This window comes from Lissotriton vulgaris, chromosome 4_1, assembly GCF_964263255.1.
Source record: "Lissotriton vulgaris chromosome 4_1, aLisVul1.2, whole genome shotgun sequence".
NCBI classification, from domain to species: Eukaryota; Metazoa; Chordata; class Amphibia; order Caudata; family Salamandridae; genus Lissotriton; species Lissotriton vulgaris.
This window is the reverse complement of record NC_141691.1, coordinates 1,456,641,850-1,456,655,257: the sequence shown is the minus strand read 5'-3', so window position 1 is coordinate 1,456,655,257 and position 13,408 is coordinate 1,456,641,850. Positions and strand designations below refer to the sequence as shown.

The 13,408-nt window shown below is 41.5% G+C and overlaps 1 protein-coding gene across 5 annotated transcripts in view; it reads left to right on the top strand.

Moving 5' to 3' along the window:
• LOC147724100 (opsin-5-like) overlaps positions 1 to 13,408 on the top strand; it is a 1,241,395-nt gene that overhangs the window by 693,570 nt on the left and 534,417 nt on the right. For all 5 annotated transcript variants that reach the window (XM_086965683.1, XM_086965682.1, XM_086965681.1 and 2 more), the window contains one exon: positions 577 to 704. In XM_086965683.1, the coding sequence (XP_086821809.1) occupies positions 577 to 704 (128 nt within the window). The remainder of the gene's footprint in view (positions 1 to 576; positions 705 to 13,408) is intronic.

Here is a 13,408-nt window from a genome sequence, read left to right as displayed (position 1 = left end):
ATTTTACCAGCAGGATAAGCAACAGTATATGTACATTGAAAAAGAATAAAGAAGAACTGAAGTCATTTATTATTGATTTGAAAAGCACTGTTGTTTTTTTCTCATACGCCTAGCAATGTATTCGGCAGTTAGCATATTCTTACAAGGGCTGTACCGTATGCTTGATCAATATAATCTGACCTTATTTTTCGTTCATAGTATTCCTGTATAATGAGATTGAAATTGGGAACATTTGGAGACTTTTCTGCACCTACTGTGTCGAATCTCAGTTGGAATATTGCCGATTTAAGCATTTATTGGAGAATAGGGTCATATCTGCACTCAATTTTCATCCGTGTTTAATCAGAACTACTGCTTTATCCAGGATGGATAGCCTTAGACACCTTTACCACAATACTCTCATCTGGACCCACACTGGGTGATATGGGTCAGCATAACAAGTAACCAGCAATACTTAGTGTTACACATTACAACGCAGAGGATGATTGCCGGTTGTTTACCTTCACTATCAATTTATGTATGTTGACTTTCCAAGTGTTTTTTTCGGTTTATGTAATGACCATTTCCGTTTTTCAGGTGGCTTTATGGTAAACATACTTGCCTTTTCTACGCCTTTTGCGGAGTACTATTTGGAATCTGCAGCCTGACAACTCTAACCCTTCTGAGCACTGTGTGCTGCATGAAAGTTTGTTTCCCTTCTTGTGGTAAGTTATTTTCAGTTTTCTGAGTGATGGTTTAATTATGTTCTGCTAGAATAGGCAATATATAATGCAATACAACGAAACTCTTCCAGAAAGGAGGAGGCAATACACTGCTTTTTGCAAAGAAACCATACATATGGGACTACCTTGTTTCACTTCATGTTACTCCGTTTTGTATCATTGATGGCTTCCAAAACGTATTTGATAGAACGTGTGCACAAGACTTTAGTTGTATTGCATTCACGGAGTGGGCCCTGGCCACTCTCTGCAGAGGTTTCTTGGGGTCTCCTCTGACTTGTAACACCGTCCAACATTTTCTTTCCACAACTTACACTTACCACTACCAGCACAGGCGCCAAACTTCCTGTATACTCAGAAACCCCACACAGAACTTTTGAATATATCAACACGGATCTTGCTTGTGTTGTTGGATTTACGACCTCAATGCTTTTTTTGATATGACTAAACCAGCACTGGGGCAAGTGTTTTGTATCGTATTGTACATTGCATTGTACAATACAAGAGAAAGTGCAGAAAAGAAGGTGGATAATCAGCAGTAATCTAATTGCCACCAGCAAATTCTGTGTCTCTGTGTTGCTGGGGGGGGGGGGTGTACAGGGTATCTCTGGTGTTTCTCTCTTTGACCCAAACTTATCTCTCTTGCCTCATGCTCTTATAACTGACTCACCAGCCTCTATTCACCTCTCTTTCTGTCTTCTGTGTTTCTCTTTCCACCCCCCCTTCTTCTTTCTTCAATATGTGCATGTGGGTGGGTGTGAGCGCATGTGTGTGCTTTTGTGTTTGAGTGGGTGGATGATGCAGCCTTGCACTCCACATGCGCTGTACCTGTTCTCTGTGTTAAGGAAGCTTATCCTGCTCCTGGGCATGCTGTATCTGTGTTGTACTAGTGAAACTTGATAAACACCATGTAACTTCACCAAAACCAACATGACTGGCTTTGCCAATATTTACTTGGATGAGAGCTCAAGTACATATGTTGCAGTCTATATGTGAAAACAATTTCATTGCCAAAACAGTGATTTCCATGCCAACATTTGTTCTACTTTACATTATTTTCAATGTCTCTGTCTTAATTTTCCAAATAATGTTTCAAATAACACCACCACATACAAACCTCTGAAGTTGCAGAATGTAGCTAGTAGACTTAATTGGGAACATATAATTCCCTCTCTAAGATCCTTGAAAAAACAGCTTATTATTCAAGAATTTCTGTTTATTTCATGAAACATTCAAGGGGTGAGTACATCTTATTCTTGAAAGATCTACGTCAGTTTTAGAGGTGTGTCTCACTCTCGTATTTCCCTAGGTAGATCACAAATACTGTATTTCCCATTAAACAAACTGAGCGGTCCATACTGTTGGTAACATTGTTAGTTTTGGTGTGACTCATGCACACTCGTACTACATACAGAGTGTTCTGGCCTTTCTGTAATGCAAACTAATTGAGCAACACAGTTTTTGTGTTAAATACAGAACATAGTCTACCTGGGTTGGGGCCTATATTGTGCACTAGATACTCAACTGGCAGGGATAGGAAAGAATTGGGAGCCTCCCTATCCATAAGCCAGCCAGGATCTGTTAAGCCTGGATTTGTACAATGCTACTCCTGTAAACACAATTTTTCCCACTACAGTGGGGGTATTCTTTGCTGAATTCAGGCACTGAATTCAACACAGTGGTATTCCTCAGCCTCTCTGCTTTCTAAGTTTGAGGGACCTTGGGCACACATTTCCATGAGGGTCTGCCTTTCCTCGAAGAAAACAATGGTGTAGTGTAAACCTGAGCTCCCTATGGGCCTAATTATGAGTCTGGCGATCCGAGGATAGCCAGACTCGTGGTGGCGCTGTGGTGGTGGTCTTCCGAATGACACATTACAACTCTAGTGGTCGTACCAATGTGGCACCACCGACTAGGCAAGGGAACCGCCATTCCCTGGCAGTTGCGCGGCTGACAAGAGGCATCTATATGCTTGGCGGGACCGCCGCGGTCCCTTTAAGCATATTGCAACTTTCATCTCTACCATTGATTTCATGGAGGTCTTTCCTCCATGAAAACAGTGGTGGAGATGAAATATAGGGGCCCCTGCAGAGCCTCCCTATGCCTCATGCCTTGTGGATGCACACAGGGGGGCACAACATGTGCTCCCATGTGCATGCACAGAAGTTCCATTATGGCATGGACTTTCGAGTACGTGCCATGCTGGAGCTTATTTTGATGTTCCCATTGCAGTGCCTATTTTATAGGCACCGCTGTGGGAATGGCAAAGGAATTGCCTGCCAAATACATAAAAAGTAATTATTTGGCGTACAGTTCTCAAGCGGGTTTGGTGGTGCGGCGGTGGTGCAGTCCCGCAGCCGCACCGTCAAACTCGTAATCTGGCCCTAAGGGGTTTCCTGCTCATAGTTAAACAGATTCTTATGCAGTGATCTGCAGTGTATGCCTGAATGCCTATGTTCAGTGCAAGGGCTATATCAGTACTTGTCTAACTGTGGAGACTAGTTTAGTTGAAAACAGTTGTACCTTGACAGCTATTGACGCTATGACTAAATTAATATTAAGGATGGTCAATTTATTGGAAATATAGTGAAATACTCAGCCAAGTCTAATAATGAAAAATGCGCAAAACTAGATTACTTTTGGTTCTCGGTTTGAAGATTTATTTAAATGCCAAATTATTCATTACAGAAAGTAAATACATTACTATAGCCTTCTAGCCCATCGTAGTGGGCAATACTGGCCATTAAATTCCTGCTCCAGTGTTAAAGGCCAGAATTTAGAATTTTCTAGTTAATCTTTAACCCCTTCAATGTCATTTGTGCTCTAGACTATGTTTTCAAGATCCTAGATGACTTCTATATTAACCTCCGAGTTTCATATATTTAAAAACAAACTGATTCATTAAAATGGCAACAATAAATGTGTTGTTCCCTATTAGTTTTCAAGCATGAGCACATTTTCAGATATCACAAAAGGACAATGCATTCTGTTGCTAATGTAGAGTTTTCGAGAGGAGGAAGGTGGGTAATGATGGCAGAACCTAACCAGATTTTAAGGATATCCTCATAAGATAAATTTAGAAGCAATGTTTCAAAATGGAGATTATTTTCAAATTTACATCGGCGGTGATCCTGAAAATCTGTCCGGGATAGCTTATAAGTAAACAAACAGAATTTCTAAATGGTAAAATGTAGTATGGGAGAAGGAGTAAAAACCTTGGTTGTCATTTTCTATTTTTCTCTATTTCATACTTGAACACACATGTAACCCTTAAGTATCTCACATACCCCCAGGTCAGCTTATATTGAGGCTGACTCAATTGGACTGGCATTTTCATTTGGAAAAACAAACACAGGATTTACAACATTTCATACATTAGTATTGTACCATTGAAAAACGTAATTTTTTTAATTCCCAAGACTGAAAATTCATATTAAAGACATTCAATTGATGGACTGAATGCAGAACAAATCAAAACATTCTCCCCCAGTCTAGAGATCTGGGTTAAATCCATCATTCTTTTGCTCACCATGCCACCCCAGTTTAGAACTGGCCATATGCAAATCAGTCTTGACCCTGTGCCTCATGGGAACAGTCCAGCCGGAATTGCCAAGCCAGGTACTCCCTGGACCAGAAACAAGCATCCTAGAACCAGTTTCGGGGTTTCACCCCTCATCATCCAGAATAGCTTGAATCCAGTGGCACAGTGAGCCCGGGCTTACCTGGAGCACTTAGGACAAGAAAGCAAAAGACACACAATTGATTGACATAATTAGAATTTGCCAAATGTTGTGTAACCACAAAGTGTGGTCAGAATTTTTCTTTGCAGAAAATTTCGAAACCGGGAGTGAAAATGGGTTTATCCAGTGTAGCGGCCACAATGATCCCAATGCATTTTTCTACACCACATGCCCAAAGAAAATTCATAAACATTATGTAGTAAGTGAGCATTTATGTTGTGAACATACTTCAAGCAGCTCCATTATTTTAGGGGGTGCAAAAGAAATGTTCCCACATTGAAAAATGTTTTCATGTAGAGTAAAGAATGCATAAAAATATCTCCAATCACACTAAACAATTAAATTTTTCTGGAGAGATAAGGAGCAGTGGTGCGAGGTTAGCGTCGCATCGAGGCTCCCTGCACCCGATTTCTGGCTCCCAATCAGAAGCAGGATCAAATTCAAAACCCTGTGTATCGTATATAAGGCACTGCATAAACAAGAACCTCAGTTTCTTAACACCTTGGCTGCTTGAGATATTTGTTTGCTGTGCTGGATCATAATAGAAATGGGTGTGTTCATGACGAGCTAAGCTCGTCATGAGCACACGAGCAGTGTGCCTCATGACGAGCTGAGGTCGTCATGAGCACAGAAGTGGTTAAAGAACATCTGATTCCCCACTGTCCCTCCAGATTACTGCGATCCACTACTTCCAATGATTTAGTGGTGCCTCGCACCAAGACTGTCTCCTGGGGAGACCGCTGGTTCCTGGTCACAGCCCCAAAATTGTGGAATACCTTACCTCAGTCAATTAGGACTAGCCCCTCTCTCTGGTCTTTTCGTAAACAGCTAAAAACTTGGCTGTTTAATCAGTAATACCTCAAAATTTACATAAGCACTTGGAGAATCTGTTGCAGACGTCACAGCGCCGAGACGCCCACGGGCAATTGTTCGCGCTTAATCAAATGTCAAAAATAAATAAATAAATAAATAAATAAGTCAATTTGGCTCGCCCATGAAAACGTTTTGTAGATGTGTTCATAAATTGCAGACCATTGTCCCGTGAATTTCTGTGAGTCTTCATGGTAATGTCTGAAATGTACTGACATGGATCCTGTATAGCTTTTCTCTGAATTTTTGAACGTTTCCATAGTTCTCAGAGCACTTTAGGAATACTCCTGGAAAGCTGAGTCTGTTGTATATTCCTGCAAGGAGTCATAAGTGTATACACTTGTACACGCAGAAATGTACAGTTCTATGCGCGCCAATGTGACAGTAAAGTTACAGACTGTCTAACTCTTTTCTTTGCTTCCTCAAATCAAAATATTTTTACCCAAAGAGAATCCCCTTCCCATAAGCTCCCATCAGTTTTGGGGATTATCCCTCCCCATTTCCACCTTGAAAATGAATCTACACATGTGTTCACAGGATTAAATCTACATACATTTATAACAAAACAATCAGCAAAACATATATGAATTCCTAAAAATGTACATTTGTGAGTGGTCATCAGCATTTGCAGGCAGAGCATCTCTGGGCCACCCGCAAATCTGCCATATGAGCAGATTTGCCATCAGATATTGCCAGCATTTCAGGGCAAGTAAATGCTATTTCCAAGGGGAAATCCAACAATTTATTTTTCAGTGAACCTAGAACAGGATTTTGCTATATTAAGTGGTATTCAAGGCACACCTAAGTTTAATGGATGAAAAAAGATCTGTGCCTCAGTTTCAAATTAATCTATGAACGATCCTAGAAATAGGCCTATCAATTATCGATGTTCCCTTCTTTCTTATTTGTTGCACCTAGGCTACACAGAGGAAGCCCTCCAAAACAAAGTTGCCCTACCAAGACAGTCACCGTATTTTAATTTTAGACCATACTCAGATCATCTCTACAATAGCAACATCCAATATACTGTCAAAGGCAAGTAGAGATGGAGTTAAGAATAGTAAATGTACGCTAACATATATATAAGCTTACTTTGCTGATATGTTGGTGCGCTTTATTGCGGAGTTGGTATATGTACACGTCGACAATATTGTCATACTTCTTGTGATATACAACCTGTATTGCTTCGCCCTCCCCAGTAATAGAAACATTTTGAAAATAACGCCCTCACACACGGAGGCTCAAACACAACGAAGTAATGAAAACAAGCACTACCTGGAAAGGGATTCCACTTTTTTAAAATGAAAAACATCAAAAGACATCAAAAGACTGTTCTCAGAATAAGGCATGGGGTTTTATTTTTGCAACACTCTCCAACAGAAAGGCTTTCTCAGATGTCAAATGAACAACATGTCACACTTATAAGTAGGCAAATGCAACTGTTAAATGCATAGAACAAAATACATGACATGAAATACAAGCAGATGATGATATGATGGACGTCTAATCCAAGAAATTAGAAAGATATAAAAATACACTAAATACATCAGATAATTACAACCACTGAAGACTTGGATGCGCACACAGATACTCACACATCACAATGAAAACACCTGAGATGATTTTAACTACTGGAGACTTGAATGTGCACACAGACACTCACACATCACAATGTCAATAATCAAAAATAAAACACATCACCCGCTTAATCTTGGCCCACTCCAGACTGGGGGATTCACAGCCAGGGACAACAGACTCAAAAAAAACGGGAGCTGCTGCGCTGAAACTGACGTGCCCGTCCCCATTCAGACTCCAAAACAAATCCCAGTTTCTAAGTAAACAAACCGCAGCTTTATAATCTTAAAACACACGTGAAGGTTCCGAGAGGCCCCCCTCCGCTCCAAGGAAACTTACTGGAGTTGGCCACTCTCCATGCAAGCATTCCAAAGGCAAAAGAGTTTTTACATTCCTTTATCTTAACGAAGCATACGAAAGTCTCAAGCAGTACAGTCAACAATATTCAAAAGAACAGCCACAAACATCTTGTGTGTGCAAAAGCTCAAGCTAGCTGCACAATTCAAGATGGCATGAGGGCATGTAAGCGCCAGTAGTAAGAACTTCATATTATTTCCCAATGTACAACACAGTGCACATTTGTGCACCACTGCCTATTGCATCACACACTTTATCTTCCAATGTACAACATAATGCACATGAGAGCACCACTACTAATAACACAGCACTTCGAGACCAAGAAGTACATTCCACATCTCTCTCTCATCCTTTCAAATGCAAATCCCACACGTTCTGTTCCTGGCAAGGCTGTTCCACTCTCTGAAAGCTTTCCCCCTCCGCAACTACAAGAAGACACAAAAGAAATCTTTAAGGAAAAAAGGGCACATGCAGGATAAATAATGTTGTACATTCAAGCTTGGAAAAGTGAAACACCAAAAGTCAATTAAAATAATGGGAGTCATAGGTCATCATATGGTTTCAACACATAGGAGTGCCTCTAGCAACACAACCCTAGGATGTCTTCTTTTGATTGGTAGGACAAAGAGTTTTGCCAGTTTACATTGACACAATGCTTTTCCTGGTGCTACTACTCTGCTGGCATTTTGGATTATGGGACAAAGGTGAGAGCAGGAGGAGATGGTGTGGATTTGTGATTACCTTAGATCAGATTCACTAAGTCTTATAGTGTTGCTTTCTGTTGCATGATTCTGCCATTCTTCGCATTTTGAGGAAGTTATTGAGCAGGGCTTTATGTGGGTCATGCTCCAACAGTGGATTTTGGGGACAAGATTTGAGGTAGGTCTGTGTTGTACTCCTCTGCTTATACCTTGGTCTCTTATTTCTCCGGGCAGACAAGTCTGGAGCCTCAGCTGAGGTCAACTGAGGAGGCAGAAAAAGGCAGTGCCTACTCAGAGACTAGCTATGTCTTTGTGCGGGTTTGGGAAAATGGCATCTGTGCCTTTTTGAGTTCTGCTGGCGTGATGCACAGAGAGACTTTTCTTTGTGGCTTGATTAGCAGTGGCTGTGTTGTTGCAGTTATATCCATTCACGGGCAAACTGCTTCTTTGTTATTTGTGGTACTTGCAGTGTTTAATAGTCTCATAGATGTGTAACAGTTTTCTTTGCTAATGTTCCCATATTTGTTTTCCCTCTTTTTTGTTCTTAATTTCTTTGTTGGTGGATTTTTTTAAACATGATTTTTGGGTGGATTTGGTATTCCAAGTGTGGGGTTGAAAGTGTGATTATGCATAGCAGGTGTTAATATTTATGTGGGGCTCTTTTGAGTTATTTGATTTCATTCTTTATTTTATTTGTAGACCAGAACCAAGCAAAGGTGCTTATCTTGGAATGACTTAGCCTAGCATTTAGATGGGCAAAGACTGTGTAATCTCCAAAGTCTGTTGTGTTTGTACAATATAATGTTCGCATTTTGTTTGTGAATATCACTTCTACATCAGACCGGAATAATCTGTAATAACAGTTTTTGGCTCATGTAGCTTTGTTGATCCGGTCCCAAAATTTACATCATCCTAATCAAAAATATTCCTACGAATGCCAGAACAGACCATAGTTACTGGTAAATATGTATATAGTTTCAAACACTATAATTATCAATTGAGTTAATTTATCACTCATTTATTCATTTTTCCATCTGGTAGTTGTAGATGCTCATTGCTGTTTGGCACACAGTTGAATGCCAGCATTGAAGATTTCCCTAGCAAAATTTAAATAGAAGTTGCAATATTATTTATAAGGTGAACTGACAAAGTACAGGTGTGAGACTCTTTCCCCTATCTTTACAGGTGCAAGACACCCAAACACTACTAAAGATGATGTCCTCAATAACCAGGACACTAGGTACTAAGGGCCAGATTTAGAGTTTGGCAGATAGGTTGCTACATCACAAACATGCAAGATGTTCCATCCGCCATATTACAAGTGCCTGTGAATATAATGCACTTGTCATAGGGCAGGTGGGATATCCGTCACCCACACTCTGCATTGAAACAATAGTCGCCAAAGCCTTCTTCGATCCCTGGGTGACATAGAAAAGAAGTCAAAGATTAGCTCAAAGTGCAGTGTAGGGTGCACTGTGAGTACCCCCTAATGTTTCTACATTTTAACAGCCCTGTAAAAGGCATTACCTTTTAAGTGCCATCACCTAATTTTAGTGGCAACTATTATGTACTTAGCATCCTGTGTTTTTATAACCGCAAACTATTTTATATTACCTTACTTGCCTGCCTGTCTTTTACTGTGGGTTGCAGCCTTAGGTGCCGATTGAGCGGAGAGAGCAGCCCAAAAAGCAAGATGGTTGGTCAATGCCCACTTCCCCAGGGCAGTTGACGTTCTAGTCTTTCATGTGATTTCCTCCACCCAGGCGTCCGGCTCCTACTTAATTTTGGAGCCTGACCCAGACGAGCAGCCCCACGTGAAGCAGCCGCGCCAAAGGCAAGCTCATCTGTGCCCGCCGGCGCCTCGACTCCGCCAGTCGCCAGGAGGGCTGCATCTTTTCTTTTTTTTCTCCATCATTTTCTCATTAGCTACGTGCACTCCGTCATGTCTGTCTGACCACAGCCACACCTGGCTCGTAAGTCCTACTCAAGAGAGGAGCTCACAAAATTAGAGAATCATTCACAGGAAGCTTTCTGCAAACAAAAACAATCCCTGGAGGAGAGGCCCATCCGTTGACAGTGTGATATATGTAAATTCAAATGGACCAATAGGTTGCCCACAGACAGACATAATGACTTGGGGTTCTCAACAAATGTCCCTTCCAAATGTATACACCCAGACACGAGCAATAACACCTCTAGCACCCTGTCCCAGTTACAGTGTATATACCTTAATGCGCAGTCAATCCCAAACATACATAAGAACTGTGGGACCTCCTGGACTCAACAAGATAAGGCTTATGTTTTATTACAGAAACCTGGATAATGCAGTCCTCCTACCTGCTACAGCCCTAGCACTTCTGCAAGACTACACATTAATTAGATGTGATAGACAACATAAAAGGGGAGGGTGGGGTAGTCATAGAAACCAAAATCCCTCAAAGAATTTTCCAACTAAAGACACTTAATGATACAACTTGAAAGAGAGCCCTTGTTCATCACCCTGCAGATGGGAAAATGAATTCAGCGCTAAACTGATGGAACATCTACCACCCCACATCCTTGCGGCAGACCTTTTTCTGCTGTTAGGGTCCTTAATTTTCACATAGATCTCCAATCGGATCTGGACACTATCCAATTACTAGCAGATATGGAAACTCTTGGTCTCTTCCAGTTGGTATCCGCCACACCCATTAAGGAGGGTACACACTAGATTTAATCTTTACTGATGCTAGGAACTTAGCAGTAGAAATTCCCATGGAGCAGACATGGACACAGCACTTCTCTATCAAGTTTAACTTAGATAGTAAGTCTCATAAAGCGACTCACAGCCATGGAGCCAAGCTCATAAGATATTGGAGGAAGGTGGTGCCTTCCACACTTCTCTCTGTTTTTAGTCTTCTATCTATCACTGATCAACGACATCAATCTGGCCCTGACAGCCTTTGAAGCCTCACTTGTAAAGGCCTTAGATGCCATTGCGACGCTAAGAAAACGAAAGTCACGAGGAGACCATCCCCTGCTCTCTGGTACTCTGAGGTGTTAAGAAAGGAGAAAACCATAGTAAGGAGACTAGAACGGATCTGGAGGAAGGATAAAACCAATGAGGGCAAACTGGCCTATAAAGCTGCTCTGAGAACTTATCTCAAACACCGTAATCCGGCCAGAAGAACCCATATAGCAGAGAGAATGAACTCTGCAAAAAACTCGTCCAAGGAGTTGTTTATAATCCCCAAAGAGTTCACAAACTCCAATAGTGGCAATCACATGATTTCGATATCTCAATCTCACTGCAACAACCTCAAAGCCTACTTCAAACTAAAAATCAACAACATCTACAATACATTCTCAAACTCAGTAGTCTCCATTACACAGGGACCTGGAGAAGTACTACTCGTCTGCACATTGGAAACCTTTAGCCCAATGACAGAGGATCAGACGCTAGCCCATATAAATTCTATAAAATCAGGGGCCCCTGCAGAGCCAGCACCTCCCCATGTGATTACTACCTCATCCCCTATTTTGTGCACTCAAATTACAGACCTATGTAAACTTTCCCTACAACTAGCTAGTATACCTTGCAAATGGAAAGCAGAATACATCAAGCCCCTTCTTAAAAAAGTTACAGCAAACCCGCATAACTTGGCAAATTACAGATCCATCTCCCTTCTTCCTTTTTTCTCCAAAATCCTAGAATCCACTATGAATGCCCAACTAGCATCATACTTGGAACCTAAATATCTGCTCAACTCCTTGCAGTCAGGCTTTTGCTCCTCACACAGCACTGAGACTGCACTAGTGGAAGTCACAGACACTATCAAACTGGCATTAGACCAGGGATCTGCGACCATGTTGGTTCTTTGAGACCTTTCAGCTGCATTCGATACCATCTCCCATCAGATCCTAACGCATACACTTTGGGAGTTTGGTATCAGAAATAAAGCCCTTAAATGGCTGGTCAAATTCCTGTCAGAACATACAAACTTGATCCAGTTGGGCGAGTATACATCGGCATCCTCATCTCTTGATAAGGGGGTACCACAGGGCTCAATCTTGAACCCTACACTGTTCAATGTGTATATGACCCCCTTGGCATGACTCATCAGATCCCATGGTTTTGAAACCATTTCCTATGCCCACGATACACAATTGATCATCACTATGGACCACGACCCCATCATGACCAAAGTGAGATTCAGCATTACTTACTGACAGTTGCTATATGGATGTCCAAGAACTGTCTTCAACTGAACATGACCTCTTGTTCGGACAGGCCCATACTGCTTGGTCAGAAGATGGGTGGCCTTTGGAGCATAACAGGAAGACACTAGTACAAGCACTAATAATGAGTCACTTGGACTACGGCAATGCCCGCTTGGTGGGTAGTAAAGAAGGCCTTTTTGCAAGGCTCCAGGTGGTGCAGAATTCGGCTGCTAAATTGATCCTGAATCTTTCCCCCATTCCCCCTCTGTACCCTCTCTCCATTCCCTTCACTGGCTCCTGAGGAAAAAGTGTGCCCTTTTCAAACTTCTCTGCCTGGTGAGCATGACCCTGCAGGGGAAGGGTCCTTTCTACCTGAGGCAGAAACTATAACCATATATCCCGGCACGGCAGCTCAGATCGAGTGATCTATTGATCCTACGCCCAGAACACATCACAACAACGAGGTTTAGAGGCTGCGCCTTCTCATTCCTGGCCCCCTATCACTGGAATAGGCTTCCCTTATCTCTCCGAGCATGAGCGGACTTAACCATTTTCAAAAAACATTTGAAAACGTGGCTTTTCTCTCAGTAGCTTTAACTCCAGTTTGCTCCCACATTGTAATGGCTCCTAAAGATCCCTTCTTGGATGATTTGTGCGCCTAACAAATGTAATAAATAAATAAATAAAAGTAGGTGATGTATGGTTGACACTTGGTAAGACACAACGCAATTATCACTGTTGCAATTAAAATGGGTCTCCTAGCAAGTGTTGTGAGATTTTATAAAGATACATCACTCTTTCAAAATATTTGTAATGTATGTTTAGTCCATATAAAAGAATATATACCTGCTAATCTCTGTGCACAATGAAATCAGTAATACAGGGATAAAACCAGGGTGCCTGGAAGCAAATACTGTACAGTTCTCAATAACCAGATAATTGTGATCAAACTAAAAGACACTGAAGAGCAAAATGCTGTCACAATACAATCATTAGATGGCATACACAATGGGGCTCATTTACAAGCCCCTTGCGCTGCCAGTACTCCAGTTTTTCCCATATTAAAAGTGAAGCACCAGTGGCGCAAGAGGCTTGTAAATAAGCCCCAGTGTTCACAAACATGTAACAATGGTAGTCACTACCTGAGCGCCCACTCTCTACTGAAAAATTGAAGATCACTTTCTTCCTGCCTAAATCTGACCACTTCCTTCAAGTTCACAAATCTTACTTATCATTTGCAGTCTTA